Source organism: Cyprinus carpio, chromosome B19, assembly GCF_018340385.1.
Source record: "Cyprinus carpio isolate SPL01 chromosome B19, ASM1834038v1, whole genome shotgun sequence".
NCBI lineage: Eukaryota > Metazoa > Chordata > Actinopteri > Cypriniformes > Cyprinidae > Cyprinus > Cyprinus carpio.
Window position 1 is genome coordinate 24,980,747 of NC_056615.1, and position 23,560 is coordinate 25,004,306.

Below are 23,560 nucleotides of genomic sequence, written 5' to 3' on the forward strand. Positions count from 1 at the left end.
TTTACAAGCCAAAACAGTTCCAAACAAATATGTGGGTGGATTTTGATGTGAGAGGACAAAAGGAGATGGACTTTATCACTGGAGGAAGCGTTATTATGGATTACGGACTGGTATATTGGATAGAAATTACAGTTTAAAGTCAAAACATCTTAATGATGGATTTGTTTTTTTTACTAACATGCATCTTTTCATTTCACAAAGATGTTAACTGATGGACTGGAGTGGTGTGGATTATTGTGATGTTTTTATCTGCTGTTTGGACTCTCATTCTGACGGCACCCATTCACTGCAGAGGATCCATTGATGAACAAGTGATGCAATGCTGAATTTCTCCAAATCTGTACACATGAAGAAACAGCCGAAGGGTGAGTACATTTCAGCAGATTTTCATTTTTGGATTTAAACCATTCCTTTAAAAAAACGACCATAGAAATGTTTGGAGTGATTTAAGGTTTAGCTGTTATTAAATGTTCTGATTCTGAAATTACAAAAAAGCCCAAGTAATGCTAATGAAACCCTTGAATAAGACAGAATATTATATATCCTCATTGCCCATTTGCAAACATACAGTATTCAATGATAACATATTATATACCAGCTAATATGTTGGCGAAGCATGTTTAACAACCAGTATCTAGTTAACAAAGCCTAGCGAAATCCTCAATTCATCCATTCTTCTAAAAATATAAATCCCATTTTCATATTCATACTTATTTAGATTTTTTAGCATTTTGAAGATTTCATTCTTGCGTATATTGAATACATATCTATCAGAAAGAGTCAGAAAGCATCCAGTGTTGTAATGGGATGCAGCATGTTTGGATGCTCTTGAAGCTGCTGTCTAAATCCAACACCCTCATTTCATCCAAATCAGTTCAAATCAGTTCAAAGCAATTAGCACCACTGCAGAAAACACCAGCTCGCCATCATCGCAGAGATTTGCACTGTAAATGCCAGGAAGCATCATATCTGCCAGTCCTGTGAATTTGATTGTAATATCTACAATGTTTGAGAGAATTTGGTTTATTAAAAGCCTTAAAGGAGAGGAAGCCGAGCCGGTCCTGACTGACTGCTGGCCTCAGTGGCAGCCGCAGTGGAAGTCTGCGCTGGGGTCGAAGAGCAGCGAGTCTCGGTTGTGGTTGTGTGGTAAGCAGTCGAGGTGATACCAGGCGTCGCAGTCGTCACACTGGATCCACTGCACAGTGTCCTGCTGCGGGAGACGACAGTGAGCCGCTGCGCAGGGCTCCACTCCCTGAGCCACCGCCACCTCTTCATCTTCAGAGGATGATGAGGAGGAGGAGGAGGAAGAGGTGGAGCTAGAAGAGGATGATGAAGAGGGAGACGGCAGGGAAGGCTGTGGCAGCGGGTGTTTTCTAGGCCTTCCACGTCGACGCCTGCAGAGAAAAAAAAACAGTAAAATCATGCATTAATAAACGCAATTAAATCAAAATATACAACTGATCAGACATCTGAATGACTTTATATCTATAAATTATATTTTCATACTTTTTAAAATGATAATATAATTGTTTTGGGATTTTTGTTCTTTAAGATTTTTTTTTTATTATTAATTTCCATATATTATTCAGGCTTGGAAGTAACAAATCCTCTGATGTTTTATTTTTATAAATCCGATTAATGCATAAAACATACTTCTGAATAGTCATTTCAATTACTTTATTTTTATAAGATTTTTTTTTTTGTACATTTTTATTATGTTTTTTAGAATATCTTTATTTTAGAATGATTTTAATTTTCATAAATTGTCCAGGCTTAGAAATCACAAATTCCCTGATATTAATTACAAAAATATATTCTTATAAATAAGGGCTATTGACTTTAAATTTTATATAAATAATTTTTTCTAATATGTTAAACATTTATTGTAGAATTCCCTGATATTTTATAATAATACAATTATAAAAATATACTCAATATTAAAAATATGAATGACTTTAAATGTTTTAATATACATATAAATAAAATTTCATCCCCCCTACAAATAATTTTCTTTGTAGAATAAAGATTTTATAAATTTCCATAAATCTTAAAATATATTCATTATTATAAATATGAATGACTTTAATGTTTTATTTTGATTTAATTGTTTTTAGATACATTTACTTTTCTATAAAATAAAGGTTTTATTCATTACAATATATTTTTCAGGCCTTGAAATCACAAATTCCCTGATATTTCATTTAAATAAACGGAATAATGAATTTGAGAAAATATTAGTTAATCAGAAATATTAACTAGTTTTATAATATTTATAATATAATAAAGATTTTAGAATAAAGATTTAGCATTAATAATTTTCCAGGCCTGGAAATCACAAATTCCGTAATATTTCATATTAATAAATAAAATGAATTAGATACTCACTATTAGAAATATTAATGCCTATAATTTTCTAATATGTTTCTTTAGTTTATTTTAGAGTAGACATGTGGGCCTCAGAATCACAAAATCTTATTTTTTTTCTCCAGGTTCTTCATGCCTGTGAGAATCCTTTACGTAAGTATCAAGTATCACTCACCCAGTTGAGGCCTGAAAGCGAGAAATCACTCCCCTGGCCTTCTCGGTCTTGCTCATCCTCGCTGACGGGGAGGTCAGGTTATAATTCTCACTTCCCATCCTGAGTGTGGTGAATACGGGGGAGCTGTGAGCCCTCGGCCTCCTGCCAGGACCAGACAAGCAGGGCTTCTGCAGGCGGAGGGGCGTCACACTGATGCCGTTGCCTTTGGTGTGACTCGATATGTTCAGGATATGATTGAACTGCCGGCTGGGTGGCACACTGAAAATGCTGCTGCTCACGTCAATCTGTGACTGGCAGTTCTGCTCCAGTTTGGGTAGAGGGGGCTGAAACACCTCTGACTCTGATTTGTAAAGCCGGCGTCTTTTCTTGGCTTGTCCCCTGCGTCCGTCCTCCAGGTCTCTGCGGTTCGTGGGATCGTCCGAGCTGTCGTCCTCCAGCAGAACCGTGTGGGCGGACTTGCGTCGGCTCTTTGAGGACAGCGGGACAGACTTGGATGAAATCTCTCCAACGGCCTGGAAAGGAGGCGGAGTCGTGGGCGGAGCCAGAGCGGTGAACGCTGGCGTATTTAAGGTGCTCGTACTTTCGTTCTTCTTGAAGGTCCAGCAGCTGCCGTTCATCTTGCTCAGGCTGCCGATGGAGTTGAGGATGACCGTGGCTCTGTTGATGGACAGCTTTGAGATGTCCAGAGCTGGGTCCGGTTTACGGTCCGAGCACGTTCTGATCCGGTTCTTTATGTCGGATGAGAAGGAACCCGCTTTGGGCACAGTGATGGCGTCAAAGTCCAGCGGACGAACCCGTACTTTCTGGAAGAGGAAGTAGAACTCTGGACTAGCCCGTCCTGATTGGCCGCCGATGGTGAGCGTGTCGCCGTCAAAGATTTCCTTTAAGAGCCCTTGTTGGAGGCGCATGTCATTTACCCACGTGCCTGAGGAAAAAAAGAGACACTTTTAGAAGAGATTTTATATTCTACACTGGGGCTCGTAATAAAATAACCTACACTTGTCCCAGAATGCAACAGTGTTGCTCATGTTCACATAAAAATACTATTTAGGCTATACAGTTAAAGCAAAATATACTTAAAAAAAAAACATATAAAGGGTTCCCACACCTTGATTAACTTCAAATTCAAGGACCTTTCAAGGACTTTCCAGGTCCCATACCTTCAAATTCAAGGACTTGATGTGGGGACACGTTTCAAGTGAGAGCGAGGTTACATCGTGTTATCTTGTAAGATACATTGTTACAGGTTTCATGTCTCAAACACAACTATGCAAAAAGCTTCTTTTTTTTGCATTTATTTTTGGCCATGACAGAGATCTGATATTCTATTTGTTGTATTTCTGTTTTGCATAAAACTGAAGAATATGTGATACATCCTATATTGTATTCTAAAATGATCTGATATTAACTTTTGCATGGATTTATTGTAAAGAGTTCAGGCTCATGTAACCAGAAGTTTTAAGATATATGAATATGCTCTTACCTCAAGGGTTTACATTATCTTAACAAGCAAAGCAATTCAACATTAATTTCACGGTGTGTCTGTGAAACGTTGAGGTATCATCATAGTAGTTTTATAAAATAATATATATATAAAATAATCATTAAAATAATTATTTATATTTGTGTGTGTGTGTGTATATATATATATATATATATATATACACACACACACACACACACACACACACACACACACACACATATATATACACAAACCATTTATGATGGTTTAATAATTAAAAAGAAAACATTTATTTATATAGATATATATAAAATCAACTAAAATAGTTGCAACTACATATCTATACATATGTAATTATAAATAGAGACGTAAGTTGATATATACTGTATATATGTGACCGTTTATAATGACAATTGTATGTATGTATATATATATATATATATATATATATATATATATATATAAAATGGTTTAATATATATAAAAATACATTAACATCAATATAATAAATTAATGTATGTATATGTGCAACACACACCATAACTGCTGCGATCCTTCACTTGCACTTTCCAGCTTTCTTCCCCAGAGCCATCAGTTTCTCTTTCCACGTGGAGCTCTGCGTGGACACGGGACACGATCATGGACTCCAGAGTGACGTCACACTGCTCCGTGTCCCGTCCCAAACGAAACACACACTGGGCCAGTGCGGGCCGGAAAGTGTACAGGTCACGGACAGAGTCTGACGACGCATTTCCCTGAGCGTTACTATTGTTCGTGTCAGACAATCCAATCCTCAACAACTGAAAACACGGCTGGACTCCCGACGACATCCTGACATCCCACAAATAACTGTGCAGGAAGAACCACAACACAGCCGGCAAACAGCAGCTCTCACATCACACTGAGAGAAACGTCCTCTGCTCAAGACCCTCCTCTCAGAAACACTTTCAAATAAGACTCTTACTAAAGCTTATAATATAAAATATGACATGCTAAAAAAAATTATTAAAATATTTACAGGACGAACTATAAAGCTGCAGCACAGGTGGATGAAATATTAAAAGTGCATATGTAGTGGAAAGATGCTCGATTGCTGGTCTTCATTCTGGAAAACAGAACAGTACAGGGCTTTAGTGGCATTACCAATATTAATGTTTTTATTGCAATTTATTTTATTTATAAATTATTATGTAAATGCATACTACAGTACAATATATAACTATATTAAACATTTCAATATTTAAATATGCATCACTCTTTAATACAAAATATAATAAAAGGAAGACATGTAAGAAATATTTTTATTATATTAAGTACATTATTATATATATATATATATATATATATATATATATATATATATATATATATATATATGCACACGCATATATACGTTTTAAACACACACACACACACACACGTTTTACATGGCTTTGCTCCAACAACACATACATTTCTATACATTGACATTTAATAGCATGCCCAAATACCAAAGTTAGACAGCTGTGCACCGTCTATGCACCACCGATGCATCTATGATTTACAGTATGCACTGTAGCCTATAGACTTCCTTTCGAAACTATACACGATATGCAAATGCTAGTTTAGAAACAGTGGCGAAACGGCTTCAAAAAGTGCGAATCATTTAGAAGAAGCGGTCATTAGTTTGTTCTCGATATTTCGCTCGTCGCTGAAGGAAATGTTTGGCTTGTGTAGCAGAGCAGCGATAGCTCGCGCATAGAAACACATTCACACAAAGCGAGCCGAAAACAGCTGCTTTACAAACGCGACCATTTCATTTCGTCGAACATTTCGATGATAAAGCACTTACAAAAGCATGACATACCCAAAATATGAAGGTATATGTTTTGTAAAACGCTACGTAAGTCTTTTATTTGTGCTCCGTGGTGAACCTTATCGCCTCTTGTCCCCAGGAAGTGCTTTGAAATTTGGCGCGCCAGGAGCAGGACGAGTTTCCTTGCGCGAAAATCAACGCCACTTCCGTCCATGTTGTCAAGGAGACCGTCAAAGGAGAATAACAACATTTAAAATGCAAAACCACATTCTATTTTTTTACATAATCATTGCGTTTATTAAATAACCGTCACACGCTGTAATTATGGAATGTAATAATTATTAAATAAAAAATATTATATGATTACATATTAATCACAATGCATTAAATTATTCATAATTTATTTAAATTAATTTATAATTTTTAAATGTTACCGTGTGTCATACCATTCTGCTTTGATTATATTCCAAAAAACAGACAAAGATAAATATTTCAAGAATATATTTTCTTTCCCTTTGATTTTTTATATATGGGTCAAAGACGAAAAAGTTTTTAAGCATAAAAAAAGTGTAATACTGCTTTAAACTGTTAGTTTTTTCCCCAAAAAATGCAAAAAGTTTTCTGTTTTATTTAATTGCAATTTTGTTTTTGTTTTTCTGAGCAAAAAATAAATATCATACATTTTCCCCTGATTTACAGAAGACACGCAGTAAAATGTCATTCAGTGTAACAATCTTGTCAGGCATATTTACAACAAAAATCAATTTATGACATATTAAAAGACTAATTACTTTCACCCCAAATACTAATGAGTTGTAATTTTACATTTTTAACATTTGCCACTATCCTAGGTTTTGCCCATTTGTCAGTAAGAATTTTTTACTAATTTAAAATAAAAAATAAAATTTAGTATGCTCCATTATTCTTTTAGATATTTTAATATGTACACGTCAGAATAAGCATGTTGTTTGAATTTTTGCATAAATATTGTGTTACACTGAATGACAATGTAACAATATTTCAACCAAATTTTGACATTTTATTCTCCAAAAACTTATTTGAAACCTTAAAAGTAGACATTTTACTTACATTTAATGTGCTTTCACTTTTGTACATTTCTTTTGATGCGGACATCTTAACGTCTTTGACCCATATATTTATATCATCATGTACATTAAATGGTAAGTTAAAAACATAATCATAAAAAGATTCATAAAAAGTAATCTACAAAGTATTTTGAATACATTACCTTAAACAAGTAACCTATAGATTGTTCATTTATGTTAATAACTAGTTTTCATCATGTAATCTGTAATCAGTAATGGACTACAATTTGTAATCACTTGTATGTTGTTGTCTGTTTTGATGTCTTGTTATATCAGTAAAGTTTTTATGTGTGTAGCATTCAATAAATTAGGCTACTATCGATTAATATTATTATTAAAATGATCCAAAGAATTTCTGAATAGTAGTAATTATGCATCATTGAGAAAACAAAAAGACAAGAACACCAACCATGGGACTTTTAAAGTCAAAGTTTTATTTATATCTTTCATTCGAGAGCAAATCAAAGTTGAACTAAAGTTGTGCTTGAAGTCAAACTATGAATCCACATGTAATACTAAATTAACAAAGCAGCTAAAAACAAGATCCTCTGCACTATACTTTGTACATCACTGTGAAGTATTGTTAATATTCATGGTTTTATGAAAGTCTGTTACTTATCTGGCAAATACAGTTGTGAGAGAAAAACACCGTAATGTTACAAAGCATGTTCACAATCAAACTTTTCAAAGTTGAATAAAGCACGTCGACAAACCTGTCTCCTGAGAGTTCTTGCATGTAACAAAAGATCAATTGAAGAATGAAATCAGCATAAATTGATGAAGAAAGCACACGCTCCTGAGCTCGATTAGTTATGTGATGCCAGCATCTGTGTAAACCGCTGATCAAACCTGAGCAGGATGGACTTGTATTGCTACTGTACCACCGAAAAACATCTTTTTAGTCACTTTTCAGTGTGATAAGTGCATTGTCTTATGCAGAATTATGATTTATCCAACTCAGACTACTCAGGGTAAAGTTCACTGAACGCAAACGCAAATTTGAACACATTTAAGAGCAATAAACTCTGTAAATCTGAGTCACTCTGAACTTTGAGTGGTGAATGCAAGTGTAATCAAGCTAAAACTGTACATAGAACTGACTGTAGATATGATTTCTGTCTTAATGAGAAACAGAGAAATGATATCCATTTCTTCTGAAAGACCAGTTTTGATTTTGTTGTGCTCAGTTACGCCTGAGGACCGGAAATGTGTGCACTTCTCAAAAACTGTTTTCTGTTCATGATTGTAAATTGCATAATCGTAAATTTGACATCCCTTTTTCTCCAAAATAAACCAAATTCGAAAAAAAAAAAAAAACATTTCCATATTAGCTGCTAAAATAACACTGACATTAAGAATACTTCTCATCAGAGACAAAGTAATGCAATGCAATGAAATCTTATTTCTAACAGGCAACCTCTAGTTCAGCATGCTTCTGTAGCCTAATGCTTTTAGTCGCGTATATAGTAGATCTATAACATCAGCGCATATATAAAGAGAGTATGATTAATATATAGCAATAATATAGTGTCAGTGTAATATTTCTTGAGTTTTGCATTATCAAAGTCATTCTCAAGTGCAAAGATTCAGTTAAAGCATGACAGTGTGAACGCAGGGTTTCTGCAGGTTTCATGAAGGTAAATTTAAGTCTATAATTGTAAAGAATATGTAAGGAATAAATTGAAGGGAATTCATCAGTATGTTCTCTAATGTCCAGGATGCTCTTAATGAGTTGTTTTGGCATCACTTCAAAGTTTGAATATACAACAGATTGTTACTTTTGTGGAAATAACTTACTTTCAAACTGCAAAAAAAAAAAAAAAAAAAAAAAGCTTTTAATTTTGTTCCAGTGCAAATTAGTAAAGAGTCATAAATCAAGATGTTTATTTAAAATGCAGATGACATCAGGTAAGTCTTGTTTTCTGAGATAATGATCAAAATGAAGTGAGTTTGTGATTAAAACAAAACAAACATCTGACAATGGTGTCAGAAAAATTCACTTAATTCAATGGAAAAACACGTTTTCATACCCCACTGAAATATTTGTTCTTGTTTAAGGCATAAACTCACTTTATTTTGTTCAATCCCTTAAAAAACAAGGGTTTTTATTTAATTTATATTTTTTTCAAATAAATGTGCCTCAATTTAAGATTTTTTAGGTATTTGAGCTGGAATACAAGACAACAATATTGAGGAAGATTTTATTTATTTTGCAGTGTATGCAACATTTAATGCCACGACTTTATGAATTTAAGATTTCACCTCGGATTTAAGGCATTTTAAGGCCTTCATTTGTGGAAAAATCCCATTTTAATGACCTGCAGAAACCCTGTAAAGGTTTCTTGTTTATTATGTCATTCATTTCTTTAGAAGCTGTGTCTTATTTGAAGAAAAATGCATGAGAATCCAGCAATCATTGGATAGTATTGATCATTAACATGCAATACATCTATGTACAGAAGTGTGTGTATGTTTGTTGTACCTACCCTGTATGTGTGTGTGTGTGTGTGCGTGTGTGCATGTGTGTGTGTGTGCATTCAGCCTCATTCATGAAACATAAGCAGAGCAAATTTGTGCAAATCAATCATAAGTCCATTCATACATAAAATGTTGCAGTAAATTGAGTATGAACTTTAAATATAAGAATGCTCTCAGAAAAAAAAAGGTACTGGGGCAGTACCTTTTTAAAAGGTACACCTTTGCACCCCTAAAGGTGCATATTGGTACCTTAATGGTACATATTAGTACCTTGTGAAAAAGGAGTGCCCCAGTGACAGATTTAGTAAATTTTTTTCTGAGAGTGAATGGTTTTATGAACAATTTACAAAGAAATCTGTTTTTCTTATGCTTCATAAATGAGGCCCAGTGCTTTCACACTAATATTGCTTCATAAGGCCCAATAACGGCACATTTTTTACATAAGAACAAACCTTAATCAATAAAACAATTTCTGGAGTGAAGCAAAGGGAGTTTAAAATAGTGCTAGCTAGTCAAAATTCTAGGGCTTGATCATGAAATGTCAATAGATATCAATGCAATATAGAAAACTTTTTTTTTTTACTTTTTATACAATGCTTTAAAATTACAATCAGTCTATGCATATTCTGAATGCAGTCACTAAAGGGTTCACTATAAGCAAAAAGGGGTTAATTTAAATCGTAATTTGACTATTTTATCTATTTCTGTTTTGGCAAACCACTGTATTTACATTAGCTGAAATTTAATTCACATCTTTTGCAAGGATTTTATCTTAATTGTGCTTTTTTTTTTGACACCCTGTGTCTTTTTTGCCATTTTCCCTCTGTGTGTTCTTCAGACATCAAAACATTGAGGTAGCAATTTCACCAACAGGCTAAACCACGCCCCTGATGTAAGACTCCACCCACCAGCTACAGCTCATTTTAATATTGCATCATACTCTCCTCACACCTCATTTACCTGCATGAACACATCTATCCAGTAGAAACGAATAGCATTAACCTTAAAATCAAGTGCTGTGAGAACATCAAAAGAGAATTAGAACTATACACTCTTAAAAATAAAGCTGATTTTTGCTACAGTTTCATAGAACAACCATTTTGCTTTGTTAAAGAAACTTTAAGTGATTAGTTCTTAATAGAAACCCTTTTTTCTTAGTCTACTAAACATTATAATATTCTGAAGAACCTTTTATTTCTCACTATAAAGAACCTTGAAAGGTTCCATGAATGTTAAGGATTCTTCATGGGACATCAATGCTATAGCAAACAAACTTTATTTTTAAGAGTGCATGGTATGAAAAAGATATTCGGAATTATGAAATCTTAAAAATTTTGCAGCGCTTTTAGTAAAACTGCAGAAGCACAATAGCCATGTTGCAGCTGGAAATATGGATGTTTTATGCCGACTCAACTGTGCTGACAGGAGTGAGTCAAACACAAATGATTCAAATCTACATAATCAAACCATATTAGATATTATCAATATGGATATTGTATTTTTGTGAACTCAGCACCCCCTAGACCCCACTTAGTTGCCTCTTGTTGTGAATCATTCCTCATGAATAAATGTCAACGAAATTCGCAATGAGCGCATTTCTGCAAGCTTAAACCTGCTATAAAATATATTCAAATGAGTAGGAATAAAGGATCGCATCAGAAGCGCTAGAAAAGAGATCATCGGAAAGGCCCGAGTTGTGGAGACACTCCAGCAGAATCAGCACCTTTAACTGCTGAGACAAGCCGTTCCTTCAGAGGGGTTCCTCTGAACCAGGGCCAAAACCCTTCACCACAGCTGATCCTATTTACAGTGGTAAGCCACCGTATCGGATACCTGTCACCCATGCGGACCTGATTCATCAAGGTGTTTAGTTTACCATTGGCAAGGATTATCAGTAAAGCACTTCAAAGCCGGTGGTGACTGCAGATGGTCAAAAGGAAGCATTCACACCAGGTGAAGCACTGGGAAAGTGTGTTTGATCTTGGAATGAATCCTACTTGGAAGCGACAAATGAAGAAATTCTCAAAATCTGGCTTTTTGTAGATGTAAGATCCAATGCAATCTGCTTCAGATGTTGCTTGAAGCTTCTTTGGAGTTTCAGGCAGTTTGACTCTCCCGTGAAAGTTCTAGTTATAATTGCATTGCTTAGTAAAATAAAAAAAGTATTAAGTCTTACACGTGTGTTTTCGTCTTCACATGCACTACATGTTCACTCTAATATAGCACTTGGCTTCAAACTAGTCCTCAGTAATTCAAAGGCATGCATAGTGCAGGACTGATTCGGTTCTTCAAAGTTTTTTTTTTTTTGTGAGTTTTGTTGTCTTCTTTGTTCTTTTTTCTTCTCAGATCAGGATTTTTGCTTGCTCGACAAACCATTTGTTATGCAACAGATCAATCCAAGCAAGATGAAGTGTCATTTTAGACGTCAAACGGTGAGATGTAGTGAATGAATCGTGGCCACACCTGTTAGTGTGACTCAATTTTCTTCAAAGTGCTCAGGTTGTGGTTCCATTACTTGGATCCAGAGCTTTCTCAGAATGCGGTGAAGCATCTTTGCTCGTCTTCGCATCCAAATCATCCGCTTTGGTCGTTTCCTCAGGTGTGGTCACGCCGATTAAGTCGCCATCTATCTGAGGCACAGATTTGGGTTGGACGACGGGGCTGGCGCTCAGAATGGAATCAGGGGTGCGAGTGGCACTGTGGTCGCCCTCAGAAATGGCCGGCGGGACACCAGCGAGAGTGTCGGATTCGAGCAGGAGCTTCTGAGAGGCGAGGTTGTCGGGTACATCTGTGTCACTGTCCAGAGGGAGCGCGGACGAGTTGAACTCCACGCCCGAGTCGTTCATCTCCAAGAAGTTCTTCTCAGATTGAAGGGCCTGGTACTGACCTGGTTTTGATACCTCAAGACCCTAAGAGTTAAATAAAAACCAAGAATTGTAAGACGACTATTCAAATACTAAATGCTAAAAAAAAAGAGAAAAAATCCAATCAAAAACTGAGCGCTCAAAATTAAAAATTTCCTCATTATTTAATTTGCTTATCTTTTTTTTTTTATTATTATTATTATTATTATTATTATTATTATTATTATTAAAAGTACATATTTTTTTTCTTTTAATTTTTGGTCTGAACTATGACCAGCTGATGCACAAGCGGCATAGCATTTTTTTAATTTTTAACAAATATATAAATATTTAAAATGTTATTATTAAAATAACAGCATACAGGTGCGTTATATTAGTATTATTTATATAATATTACAGCTTATAATATTGTTTTGAATCATCTTTTATTTGTATATTCAGTTATTATACAAGTTTTAGTTTAAAAAATAAATTTTATGTGCTTTTGTCATTTTAATTACTTTTTGTTAATTATTAATAGGTTTAATTTGATTTATTTCAGTTTTAGTTTTTATTTCCAGTCAGTAATTCTTTAATTCAACTTCAATTTATTTTAAGGCAATATTTCTTGTTTTCATTTCATTTAAGTTCATATTCTAATATTTATATATATATACATATATATATAATATATATATATATATATATCTATATATATATATATATATATATATATATATTAACTGTATTGAACATACAAAAATACTATAATTATTATCAATAAAAAAATATAAAAAAAGATACATTTTTAAAAACACAATAACTCAAAATTTTCAATACGGGTCCAACAGGAGAGACAAAATCATGTTGACGGCAAACCAACTTCAAAGAAAAACAAAATTTCCTACTTTGATCTCAACTTCTGTGCTCTCAGTGTTGTTCTCCCAGGTGGACTGTAAAGTGGGCTCCTCTGAAAATCTAGTATAAGCCTCATGAACCACCTGAAAAACATCATTTCACATGTGAATTAGCGTTCTGAGCTGTGGATGGGCTCACAGAATCATAGCAAGGGCTTTTTCATACTAGAGCATGTGGTTTGAACCAGGGTCCATTTGACAAGTTTGGTTTGTTGGGTGTGAAATCGGTTTTCAAACTCATGAACGATTTTACTTTAAAATGGGAAGATTGAAGTGAACTGCTATTGATAGTAGAGTGAATTGTAACAATTCTCTCAATATTAAAAAAGTGGCCTGATTTATCTTCATTCATCTTATAATCCATCAGTCATTTTGCATCAGTATCTTACATTCTTTGCTTCTCTGCTATGACAAGATGCAGGTGATGTTAAAATCTGCTAGGCAAAATTAAAGGGACTAAAATATGACCGCAACAAATGAGGGGAATATTGCTTTCTATTTTAGCTCCTTCTCCTTCTGAGCTGTTATAATGCCAGCGGCAGACATCTGCTGCTGGTGATGCAAATGTATCACAGTTTGGAGCCAATTTCATAATGCAATGTTGAAATGTTGTAGTAAATGAACTCTGGTTCAGACCAAACATTCAAACTGAGTGTGAAAACAGCCTGAGAAATAATCAGCAGATCCAGAATAATTATTCTGCACATGGAATATACTGTATACTGTAACATTGTGAAAACTGGATGAAGCCATGAACAAAATATCTGAATGATTCTGATGAAGTCTGCATACTGTTGTTTGTTTAAAACACAACAACGCTGCTCATTAGTGTCTGTGCCTTGCCCTTCACAGTGTCACAAAACATATACAGTAAGAGCATATAGTAAAACCCAGAGGCACACTTACCCATAAGGCTTTGAGAGTACACACAATGACGTTACAGACAAACACATGGACAACACGAATTTCACTGAGTTGGCAAATGATTAATTGCTAGAATCTAGTGGCCATATTCAGAATAGCATACTAGCATACTACTTTTACTATAGTGACACAGTATACTAGAAGATACAGGCATGAAATTTGATACTAGTAGCCTAACGATGACTTTGTGACTAATGATGAATTAAATTAATGCATTAAAAGCCAAATGTTTCTACAGACAGTATCAAAATTAAACAGGCAACACAGTATGAGTGCTGACAGAATACAACACCTTTCATTTGACAGGAACAATTATGAGAGGGGCAGCACAAAAGTCAGCAGATCATGATCGGGTTACACAACATACATCTTAAGTGTGTAAAATATTAATAGAGTAAACCAAACACCACAAAGGAATCAATCTAGTCGCACTCAGAATGACTGAACACTTGAAATTGTTGAGCTTTTGGTGAACAAAACACCATTTAACCTGATTACACGCAATTTATTTTAAGTGTAAATTTTTATGTCAGTTAGAAAAGGTGCAGCACTAACTCTTGAAGATTTTTTGTTTGCACCTACTCTTTCGTTGGTAAAGCATCTCTTTTCAGTAATCTTAATGAGTGTAAATTTTAGTAATAAATAAATACATACATACTGTACATAAATAGTAAATTTGTAGTCAAGCCTTTGTGTTTTTGTTGAACTACAATAATCCTATTGCGCTATTACCTTCATACTGGTACTGCTATACAGTATAGAAATTACAATATTGAAATTGCAACATCGTCACGTGCAGGGATGTAACGATTAACACGAGCCGGTTGAAAATTGATGCAAATATTTGACGATTCAAATCGGTTGAGATGCTAAACAAATCACGGTTCAATTAGGAGTTTATATGAATTTATGTCTGAGGGGAACTTACTGTCTTTAGAAAAGGTCAGATGGTATTTTTTCTTTTCATCTTGCCTCTGTATAATGCATATTAAAGTTCATAAGTGCAGCACTGCTTTGTTCACAGCGCAAACGAAGGAAACGCTTTAAGTGCCACCTGCTGGCAGAGAGTGAATCTGCATCTCGTTCAGCTCGTCTGCTGTTTCTGTTTCATGCAGATATTTGTTATGTATAGTTTCAAAAAACTGAAGTCAAATCATTCTGTTTTTGCTACAAATTTTGAAATTATACAATCTACTTTAGATTAAAAACTGCTCATGTTTCATGTATGCAGCATCTTTGTTTGGATCATGATTAAAATCCAGTGGTTGCCTCTAATTTTAAATGGAAAGAGCACAGACAAAGCCTTATTTTGTTTATATGAAGAGATTTATTTTATCTGTTTTATTTATTTGATTTGGGGCTTGTTTTAAAATTCCAGTTTAGTTTTGATATTTACATTTAGTCATTTAGCAGACGCTTTTATCCAAAGCGACTTACAAATGAGGACAATAGAAGCAATCAAAACCAACAAAAGAGCAATGATATGCAAGTACTATATTAGTATATAATTATAGTGTTATATTTCAATTTCACAAAGAAACATGCAGCATTTTGTCCAAGCAATAATAAAAGGACATATTTAATTTATAATTTGTCTTATTTTGTTTAAAAAAATCGTGAATCGAATTGAATCGTGAAATCAAATTCATGAAACAAATTGTGAGTTGAATGAATCGTTACATTCCTAGTCACGTGACAAGTCTATTGTGAAGTATGCAAATTTTCTATCCCTTTTCTCAATATTTTTGGTCTACAAAGGTTTTTTTATATATATACATAACAATGATTTGAAAACACAAAGTAATTTTTTTTTCTGACATGACATCCTGAAGTCATGTGACAGCAATGTAACATACTACTGGTCATTGTTTATTGTGCTGTATCACAAAAATATGCAGTTTAAATTAAAAAAAAAAGTATATGCTGCATACTATGTAGTATGCTAGTATTCCATTCTGAACATATCCTTGCAACTATTTTGTGTCTAACTCACAAAGCTAAACCTTAAAATATGAAAGAAAAACAGTTATTAATTACATAACAAGAAGAAGTATTTGAAATAGTTCTGTATAAGCAGAATATCATTAAAATTTAAACATTATTAACATATAAGTGACTCTATTAATCACTGCCAACCATATTTACACATTCACACAGCAGCATATAAACAGCACACATATACACACATACACATAGATTCATATTTACCTCTCCATATAGATTGCATATGTGCATGTGTGTTTAAGCACGGCAGAAGCTTTAACACACAGGTGTATGTACCTTTATACCTATTTATATCAAGAGTTCAAACTAGGATCAGTGCAATACACCTGAAGTTACTCATCTCAGGAGGTCTGAGAGGAAAACGAAGGGAATCATGGACAGATACACAGTCACTAAGAGTGACAGAAGGCCTTTGGGACCCCTGTTGCGCTACAACAACACCAATACAGATTCATCAGCTTAGCACTACAGGAAAATACGACAGCAGAACGCAAAGCTCTCACCCAGCAGGAACTCCGTCAGACGATCCTTTAGGAGGGAGAAATGCAACGCAGATGAAGTGTTACGCTAACCACCACGAAACCTCTTTACACTCCGACACAAACAGCCAGATTATATTTGTATTGACTGTTGAGTGATAATAGGTAACTGGCAAGACTAGATTGCTTTGCTGTTGGAAAAGGGATGGATTTGCAAACAAAAGGGGACGTTTTCCTGAGGCTACAACAACATGACACAAGCCATTTTGTCTGATAAAGGTAAAAAGAGGGTAAAACCTCACATTTTTGAACAGTAGTGTATTTCACAACCTTCAATGTATAGGCTATATTATACTTCTCCGGTGTCAGAAGTCAGGAGATTGGTTTTACCTGTCTGAACGCCTCTCCGTCGCCCTTGCCAGCCTGTTGGGCGATTAGGGCGATCTTACGTGCTCTCTCCGCCCGACGGTGAACCTTGATCAGACAGGACAGCAGACACACCAACAGCAGGAACGCCAGCAGAGACAGCAAGGAGATGATCGCCACATACAGCTGTGGGAGCTTATAGGCTGTTATGCGAGAAAAGAGGATCATGGGTACATAGACCTCAGTGTGAAAGTTATTAAAGCCTGATCCAAACACAATCAACAGTAGTTTCTCAAATTCTCTACTCACGCTGCACGTGAAGGTAGACGTCAGCTATGCGGAAGCCGGAAAAGTCCATCACTCGAAAGACACCCATGTCACCGACTTTGACTTTCTTCAGGTAGAACATGGATCCTTCCACAGATGCTCGACCCTCAAGAGCAGAGTCGACAGGTACCGTCAGCTCCCCCTGGTCCATGATGAGTCGTTCCTTGTGGTCAGTGTCTGGGATGTAGACCATTTTGACTTTGGTGTGGTCCACGTGAAGCTTGATCTTTAAAGTTTCACCATAATTCAAGTGCTCAAAGATCTGGTGGTCTGTGACATGGAAAAATAAAAACATTTTTATATACACAAACACACACACCAAATTTCTATGCACAAACAGCCAACAATAATACTAATAATTTATAATACTTGACAGAATTATTCATATTAATATATTGTTAATAATATTATTAATAATTATAATTATTAATTTTATATTATTCTAGAATATATAATATAATATCATATAATATCATATATGTTTTTTCTACTTATTTCTACTATTGGTAATTATAAGCATTTATTAAACATTGGCGTCTTTTTATTACCTATGTTGAATAAAAGAATTGCAATTCAAAGACTCATGGTTTATTCCTTCAATAACCAGCTTACTCTACTTTAACTGTAAGACTTTGCACTAGTACTCCAAATCTGTTCATTCAGCTTTGTTTTAGAGTTGATTTTAGATTTATCCTGCTTAATGTCACATAAAATTGAGGTTTTCACTTTATGTTGTCATATGGTCTTTTTCTGTATAAGTGGATGGTTCTTGGTCAGAATAAGTTGCAATATGGACCAAAATTATTACTGATAATCTAAAGTCTGACTATGTGAGTCTATGTAGATCATGTATCCTATTTTGTAAGCCTTTATTTTCTGTCTTCCCTTCGTTACTTCTTTTTCCACTTCCCTTGTTGTGCTTTTACACTATTTTAAGACTTCGACACATTAGTCACGTAAGGCTTTGTCTTCTGTCAAATACTGAAACAGTCACCTTATTTAATGTACTCAAAAACACTGATTTTTTTTTTACCTTTCACATTGAGGCAGGCTCTCAATCGGACTTTTTCATCACTGTCCACGACAGTGTAGCTGCCCTCATCGGCTCCTGTGACTAAATGGAGGTTGACCCTCTTCTCGCCCACGGTGAGGCGGTCCTCGTACTCTTGCGTGGGGATGCCGGTCTGGTTGACAAGCAGCACAGGCGGTACCTCTGTGGTCTGGTTAACTGGAGTGTGAGCTCCAGGCCTGAACTCAAGGGTGTATGGACCAATGGAAGGGTTGATCGGGATATGATATACATCTCCATATTTCACCACAGTCTCTAGTGCACAGTCTAGCAGAAAAACAGATTAGAAATACATTAAAGCTAGAGTAATCTAGCAGAATTATGAAATTAAACCTGTTTTCACTCAACCTCTGCTAACTGTGCTGCATCTTTGACTACACACTGAGGAACAAAAGTATAATAATAATTCTGAAAAATTCTGTGTGATGTTTTTTCATTAATTTCTATTACATTTATTTGATAGAGATATCTTTTATAATATTACAAATGTCTTTACTGTCACTTTTGATCAATTTAATGTATTCTTGCTGAATTTTTTTTTAAATCTTACCTTGAACTTGAATGCTACTTTATCATGGTTTCCACAAAAATATAAAAAACAGCAAAAACTGTTTTCAACATTTAAAATAATCTGAAATGTTTCTTGAGCAGCAAATCAGCATATTAGAATGATTTCTGAAGACTGGAGTAATGATGCTGAAAATTCAACTTTGCGTCACAGGAATACATTATTTAAAGTATATTCAAATAGAACACAGTTTTAAATTTCAGTAATATTTCACTGATCAAATAAATGCTTCCTTGGTGAGCCTAAGAGACTTCCTTCTAAAACATAAAAAAATCTTCCAAACTCTAATAGCAGTGACCATAATATCCTGTCATCAGTCTATAATGAGATAATCAAGTGAGTGAGTATTCTTATCGTGGTATTGTAACGTATACCTCTAACAATAAGAATGATTCGCCTGACATCAGCAGGGGCCGCAGAATTCTTCACCACGTATGTGCCCTCATCCTCCTCGCCCACATCCTCCAGGATCAAATGGCTGATGTGAACGTTCAGTTTGGCTCTTGTGTCCAGAATTTTCCCGTCTCGCAGGAGAACCCGCTCTAACACCGGATCCACCCTCGGCTTGAACAACAACTCTGTTGTGTCTAAAGCTGGCACGGGAATATGAACGTCCTCTCCAAAGAAAGCAGTGCGGTGTTCATCTTTAGCTGCAGAGTGAGGAAAAAGAAAGATCCTTTATGTGTGGGATACTGAAAAACATACATTTGAAAAAAAATATATAAAATATAGACAAACTGTACTTAAAAAGTTACTTTGTACACTTTTAAAAGGTTTTTTTTTAATTATTTATTTATTTATTTTTTTTGCAGAAATGCCACAGGGGGAAAAAAAGGTTTCAGTGAACAGTTTTTAAAAGAATATTTTTGTGTGTGTGTGTGAAACACATTTTAAAAATCCAATATTTTTTTCACTATAGAGAACCTTTTGTGAAATGGAAAGGTTCCATGGTCTTGAAGGTTCTTAACAGAACCAAATATGGCAATAAAGATTCCTTATTTAAAAAAAAAAAAAAAATCTAATAATGTACAAATTATTATTATAATTTAAGAAACATTACCTTTAATGGTTGATGACCAAACTGTAAAAAACAATGAAACAGGTAAATACAAGTACAATAAAGGCAAACAAAACATTTCGAATCCAAATATCTAGGTGTTGTCTTCATTAATACAGGCTACAATACACACAAATACACTAAATTGATGTAAAACAGCACATATCCCCGAGTTGAAATGATTCACCTCTTGAATTCACTGTGGCTGACAAAATGTTGTGAGTGGAAAAGTATATTTTTATTATCTTTTTCAATCAGCGATGCAGCATTGGTTTAATTAATTTGAGTTTTATAATATTATATAATATAAAAGTTAAGAAAAATCTGTAACAGTAAATGATATTAAACACCATATACTGCTCAGAATGCCACTGGCAATATGAGAATGTGTTTTTGCTCAAATGATAGATCACATTTCTATTAGATCAAATTTAGCTTGTCTATATGACTGCTGCAAAATTGCAAAGGATATGCCCTTATAGCTCTAACCAACTGAATCCCCTTTGGACTTGGGAATCAGCAGTTATGACGAAGAATAACAAGGAGACAAATCTCTCTCTTTTTATTTATATGTATATATACTCGGATGCAAAGGAGCATTTCCTGCTTGGTCTGAATATTCAGGCCCTAAAAATATATGGCTTTTTGCTGACAATAAAAATACACCTAAGAGTTAATACTGAATGAGTTTTATCGGGTGAAAGAGTCTGCAGGTTTTCCTTCTCTGCAGCACTAACAATATAAAAGGACTATTAGGAACGCTGCCATGTCAAAGTGCAACTGTGCACTTTAAGTCCAACATCTTAAGATAAATTATGCTGCAAATCTTGCCCTTATGAAATAAAGCAATTAAGAAACTATGCAAATGAAAAGCTATGTCTGCTATTTGTTAAACCAACATTATAGAAATGTGTTTTTCAAACAGTTACCTGAGCACAGGAGGGTGCTAATGACCGCCACACATGTGATGCTCATTTTAGCTATGGATGTCTGTGTGGGAAAAAAAAAATGCAAGTGTGAACAGTAAAACACAACATGAACAATCAAAACTCCTATCTGGGAAGATATATGAAGAAATGGCACTTAATAGTACCTAACATGACACATAAAATACAGCATTTTTAATTAATTTAATAAATATGTTCAGTGAATTAGAATGATGGTCTACATTTAAACTAAATTCAAATTTTATGAATTCACAGCCTACAAGACAAGACTTGAAAGAGTAAAATAGGGTAGTTATCTAACTGAAAGCCTAATCCTGAATCATTAATGCCGAATGAATCCTCCCATGCACATGAAAAGAGACCAAATATTGCTTTTATGTCAAACTGTATAATCTACAGTGTCTCTACAGATACTGGGAGGTGATTGGATGTCTGTAATGGACACTAACCATAATGCCATGAAATCCAGTTTCTGGCAGAAGGTCTTGCCCAGACCATGCAGGCTGAAGGCAGCTGACCGTGCCATTTCTGCCAAAACCCCAAGAAATGTAGAGCTCAAATCTGTCTCTCTCACTTCCTTATAAGGTTTAAGCTTTACCTTTTACAAACATCTCAAATAACAGATTGAGGCCAGTATTTCTCCAATAGCTATAAAAGTGTTCACCAAACACTCTCATTGGAGGTAACTATAAAGTTTTTTTTTTTTTTTTTTTTTGCTAGTGGCAAAATCCTTCAAGAGAGGGAGAGAGAGAGAGAGAGACAATCTGCTTTGTTCTAGTCCTTTGCCAAAGCCTCGTAGCCTATTGAATCAAAACTGAGAGCCTCAGCGTGAAAAATAGAAATGCATCTGCTCCACTTCCACTTGATTTACAGTCGCTTTCATAACACCGCATATTTATTAATAAATCTGTTTGGTTTACAAATGCACTTAACCTGAAAGCACGCCAATTTCTCATCTTAAACAGCGAGTAACATTAGCTCTCAAATAATGAAATAATGGGATTATGTGAGGCTAATTGACTGGATGTCTCTTCATAGCGCGTGTCTGTTAAATCGCTGACTCAGATGATGAATCAGAATGACACTAATTAACCAACCAATTAATCCATCTTTCATAAAGGATTGCATCTGTATAAAGACGAAATTCGCTGTCGTGTCGAGAGGTATAGGGTTAACATCATATATCCGCGGTTTTCAGTCGTGAGGTTGCGCGAGACGCCTTTTTCTCTCTGTATTAACCCGCTGATGCGACAAGGGTGTGTCGCATTACTCTGCTGGAACTGTCCCACCAGAAACACCCCGAGGACCCAATTAAACCCCGAATAAATTAGGGATTCATATCTGCACACATTATCATTCATTCGCGTTTTCGTTCTCTATACGCACACAAACAAGCTTGAACAAAGCAGGTTGTGTAGCTACTACAGAAACGAGAGCATGCACGATAAAACGCGACGACTGGTGCTTTCTTATTTAGCCAGATAATGAACAGACATTCAAAAACCGTAATGAAAACTGTCTTTCGGTTCTATTACGTAAAGAACTGATGCGTCGCGAAACATTGTGGTTATACAGTATAGTGCTCAGCGCGCGTGGCGTTAATTATAAAGTCACGAGCGTTCACCAGCCTTAGAAAGCATATGTCATGGGTAGACAGTATTTTATGTCCCATTCAGAAGGAAACATCAATCGACTATGAACTATGAATCAATATTTTCTCGTGTTACCAATACGGACACTTCATCTGCACTGACAGATTACGCTACAACCATTCTATAAGAATCTGCTCTAATACAGCGAGCAAAATAAACAACAGAAATGAACAATTTCATGTCCATATAAACCTAAAGCATGCGTTTAAATAGCCTACAGTTGTCTAACAATTTTCCCAAAAGGTTTTACCTCTCATAGGCTACAGTTCTGCATTAATTATAACAGGGCTATTACAATTTTAAAGATGTCCCGACGCGAACTGTTTCTTGCCTCACATTATCACATTATCAAGAAACGCCCTAAATCTTATGTTAATCATATATCTCTATCTGAGAATAAAGTTAAAATGCGGTAAACGACAAACTGCATCATTTAACCCTATTATCCCTGTTGTCTTTTGAAAAAGCATCCAGTTAGCCTAAATAAATAATTTTAAAAAATCTTATAAAGAAGTGATGTAATTACCTCTGTATATGGAATCCGAATCAGCAAAAGGATTGGCACGCTAAATAAAGAAATATGGTTTAAAAGGATGTTTTTGTTCTTCCTCCTCTTTTCCAACCCTTCTTCATCGCCCCCAATCTGCCAAAGAAAGACACTTCTGTTTTACAAATCGGCTTTATCTGGAAGGCTTCGGCTGATTTCGTTTTAAAGACAATTTAAGATCGGCTTTACTCGGACGCTGTCGTTAATATCCGGAAAATTTCTCTCACTGTGGGTTACAAAGAGCAGCATCGTTTAGCCTATATAAAGCCTACATAACTGTACAAATCTGTGCAGCTCTTTGCAAAATAAAAAAACAAAATTACCGTTAACACAAAACCCAAACTTTTGCTAAAGAAATCATTTGTTTTATAAACATATATATTTTTATGTTTCTTTAAAGGGATATATTTGTATTGTTTTTGTCCATACAATGTAAGTCAGTATGGTCCAGTGATGTTTGGCACTTTTTTTCTCCAA

General features: G+C 35.0%; 2 protein-coding genes across 3 annotated transcripts; both read right to left on the minus strand.

Moving 5' to 3' along the window:
• Positions 1–700: 700 nt before the first annotated feature.
• Positions 701–6,022, minus strand: LOC122140746 (transcription factor 19-like). The gene is made up of 5 exons (XM_042745560.1): positions 5,851–6,022; positions 5,023–5,109; positions 4,543–4,905; positions 2,540–3,464; positions 701–1,394 (listed from the first exon to the last, which is right to left on the minus strand). Exons 3-5 carry the CDS (start codon positions 4,832–4,834, stop codon positions 1,079–1,081), a joined length of 1,533 nt encoding a protein of 510 aa, XP_042601494.1. The 5' UTR covers positions 4,835–4,905; positions 5,023–5,109; positions 5,851–6,022; the 3' UTR covers positions 701–1,078.
• A 1,296-nt stretch (positions 6,023–7,318) lies between these two features.
• On the minus strand, positions 7,319–23,220 carry LOC109113240. 2 transcript variants are annotated; one of them, XM_042744885.1, is made up of 10 exons: positions 23,063–23,195; positions 21,334–21,412; positions 20,867–20,927; positions 19,941–19,961; positions 19,255–19,530; positions 18,277–18,579; positions 17,226–17,513; positions 16,941–17,119; positions 13,135–13,227; positions 7,319–12,292 (listed from the first exon to the last, which is right to left on the minus strand). In XM_042744885.1, exons 2-10 carry the CDS (start codon positions 21,334–21,336, stop codon positions 11,879–11,881), a joined length of 1,638 nt encoding a protein of 545 aa, XP_042600819.1. In that variant the 5' UTR covers positions 21,337–21,412; positions 23,063–23,195; the 3' UTR covers positions 7,319–11,878. The 2 variants fall into 2 exon arrangements, with proteins under 2 accessions (XP_042600819.1, XP_042600820.1); XM_042744886.1 differs by lacking the exon at positions 21,334–21,412 and having other exon boundaries at positions 23,063–23,220.
• Positions 23,221–23,560: the final 340 nt, after the last annotated feature.

Coding starts and splice junctions, on each gene's coding strand:
- LOC109113240 (XM_042744885.1), bottom strand. Junction 18,580..19,254: donor AATCATTCTTATTGTTAGAG/GTATACGTTACA, acceptor TTTTTCTGCTAG/ACTGTGCACTAGAGACTGTG. Junction 17,120..17,225: donor CGTCTACCTTCACGTGCAGC/GTGAGTAGAGAA, acceptor CTCGCATAACAG/CCTATAAGCTCCCACAGCTG.
- LOC122140746 (XM_042745560.1), bottom strand. CDS start 4,834: ATGTCGTCGGGAGTCCAGCCGTGTTTTCAGTTGTTGAGGATTGGATTG. Junction 3,465..4,542: donor GAAGGATCGCAGCAGTTATG/GTGTGTGTTGCA, acceptor TTTTTTCCTCAG/GCACGTGGGTAAATGACATG. Junction 1,395..2,539: donor CGCTTTCAGGCCTCAACTGG/GTGAGTGATACT, acceptor TTTTCTCTGCAG/GCGTCGACGTGGAAGGCCTA.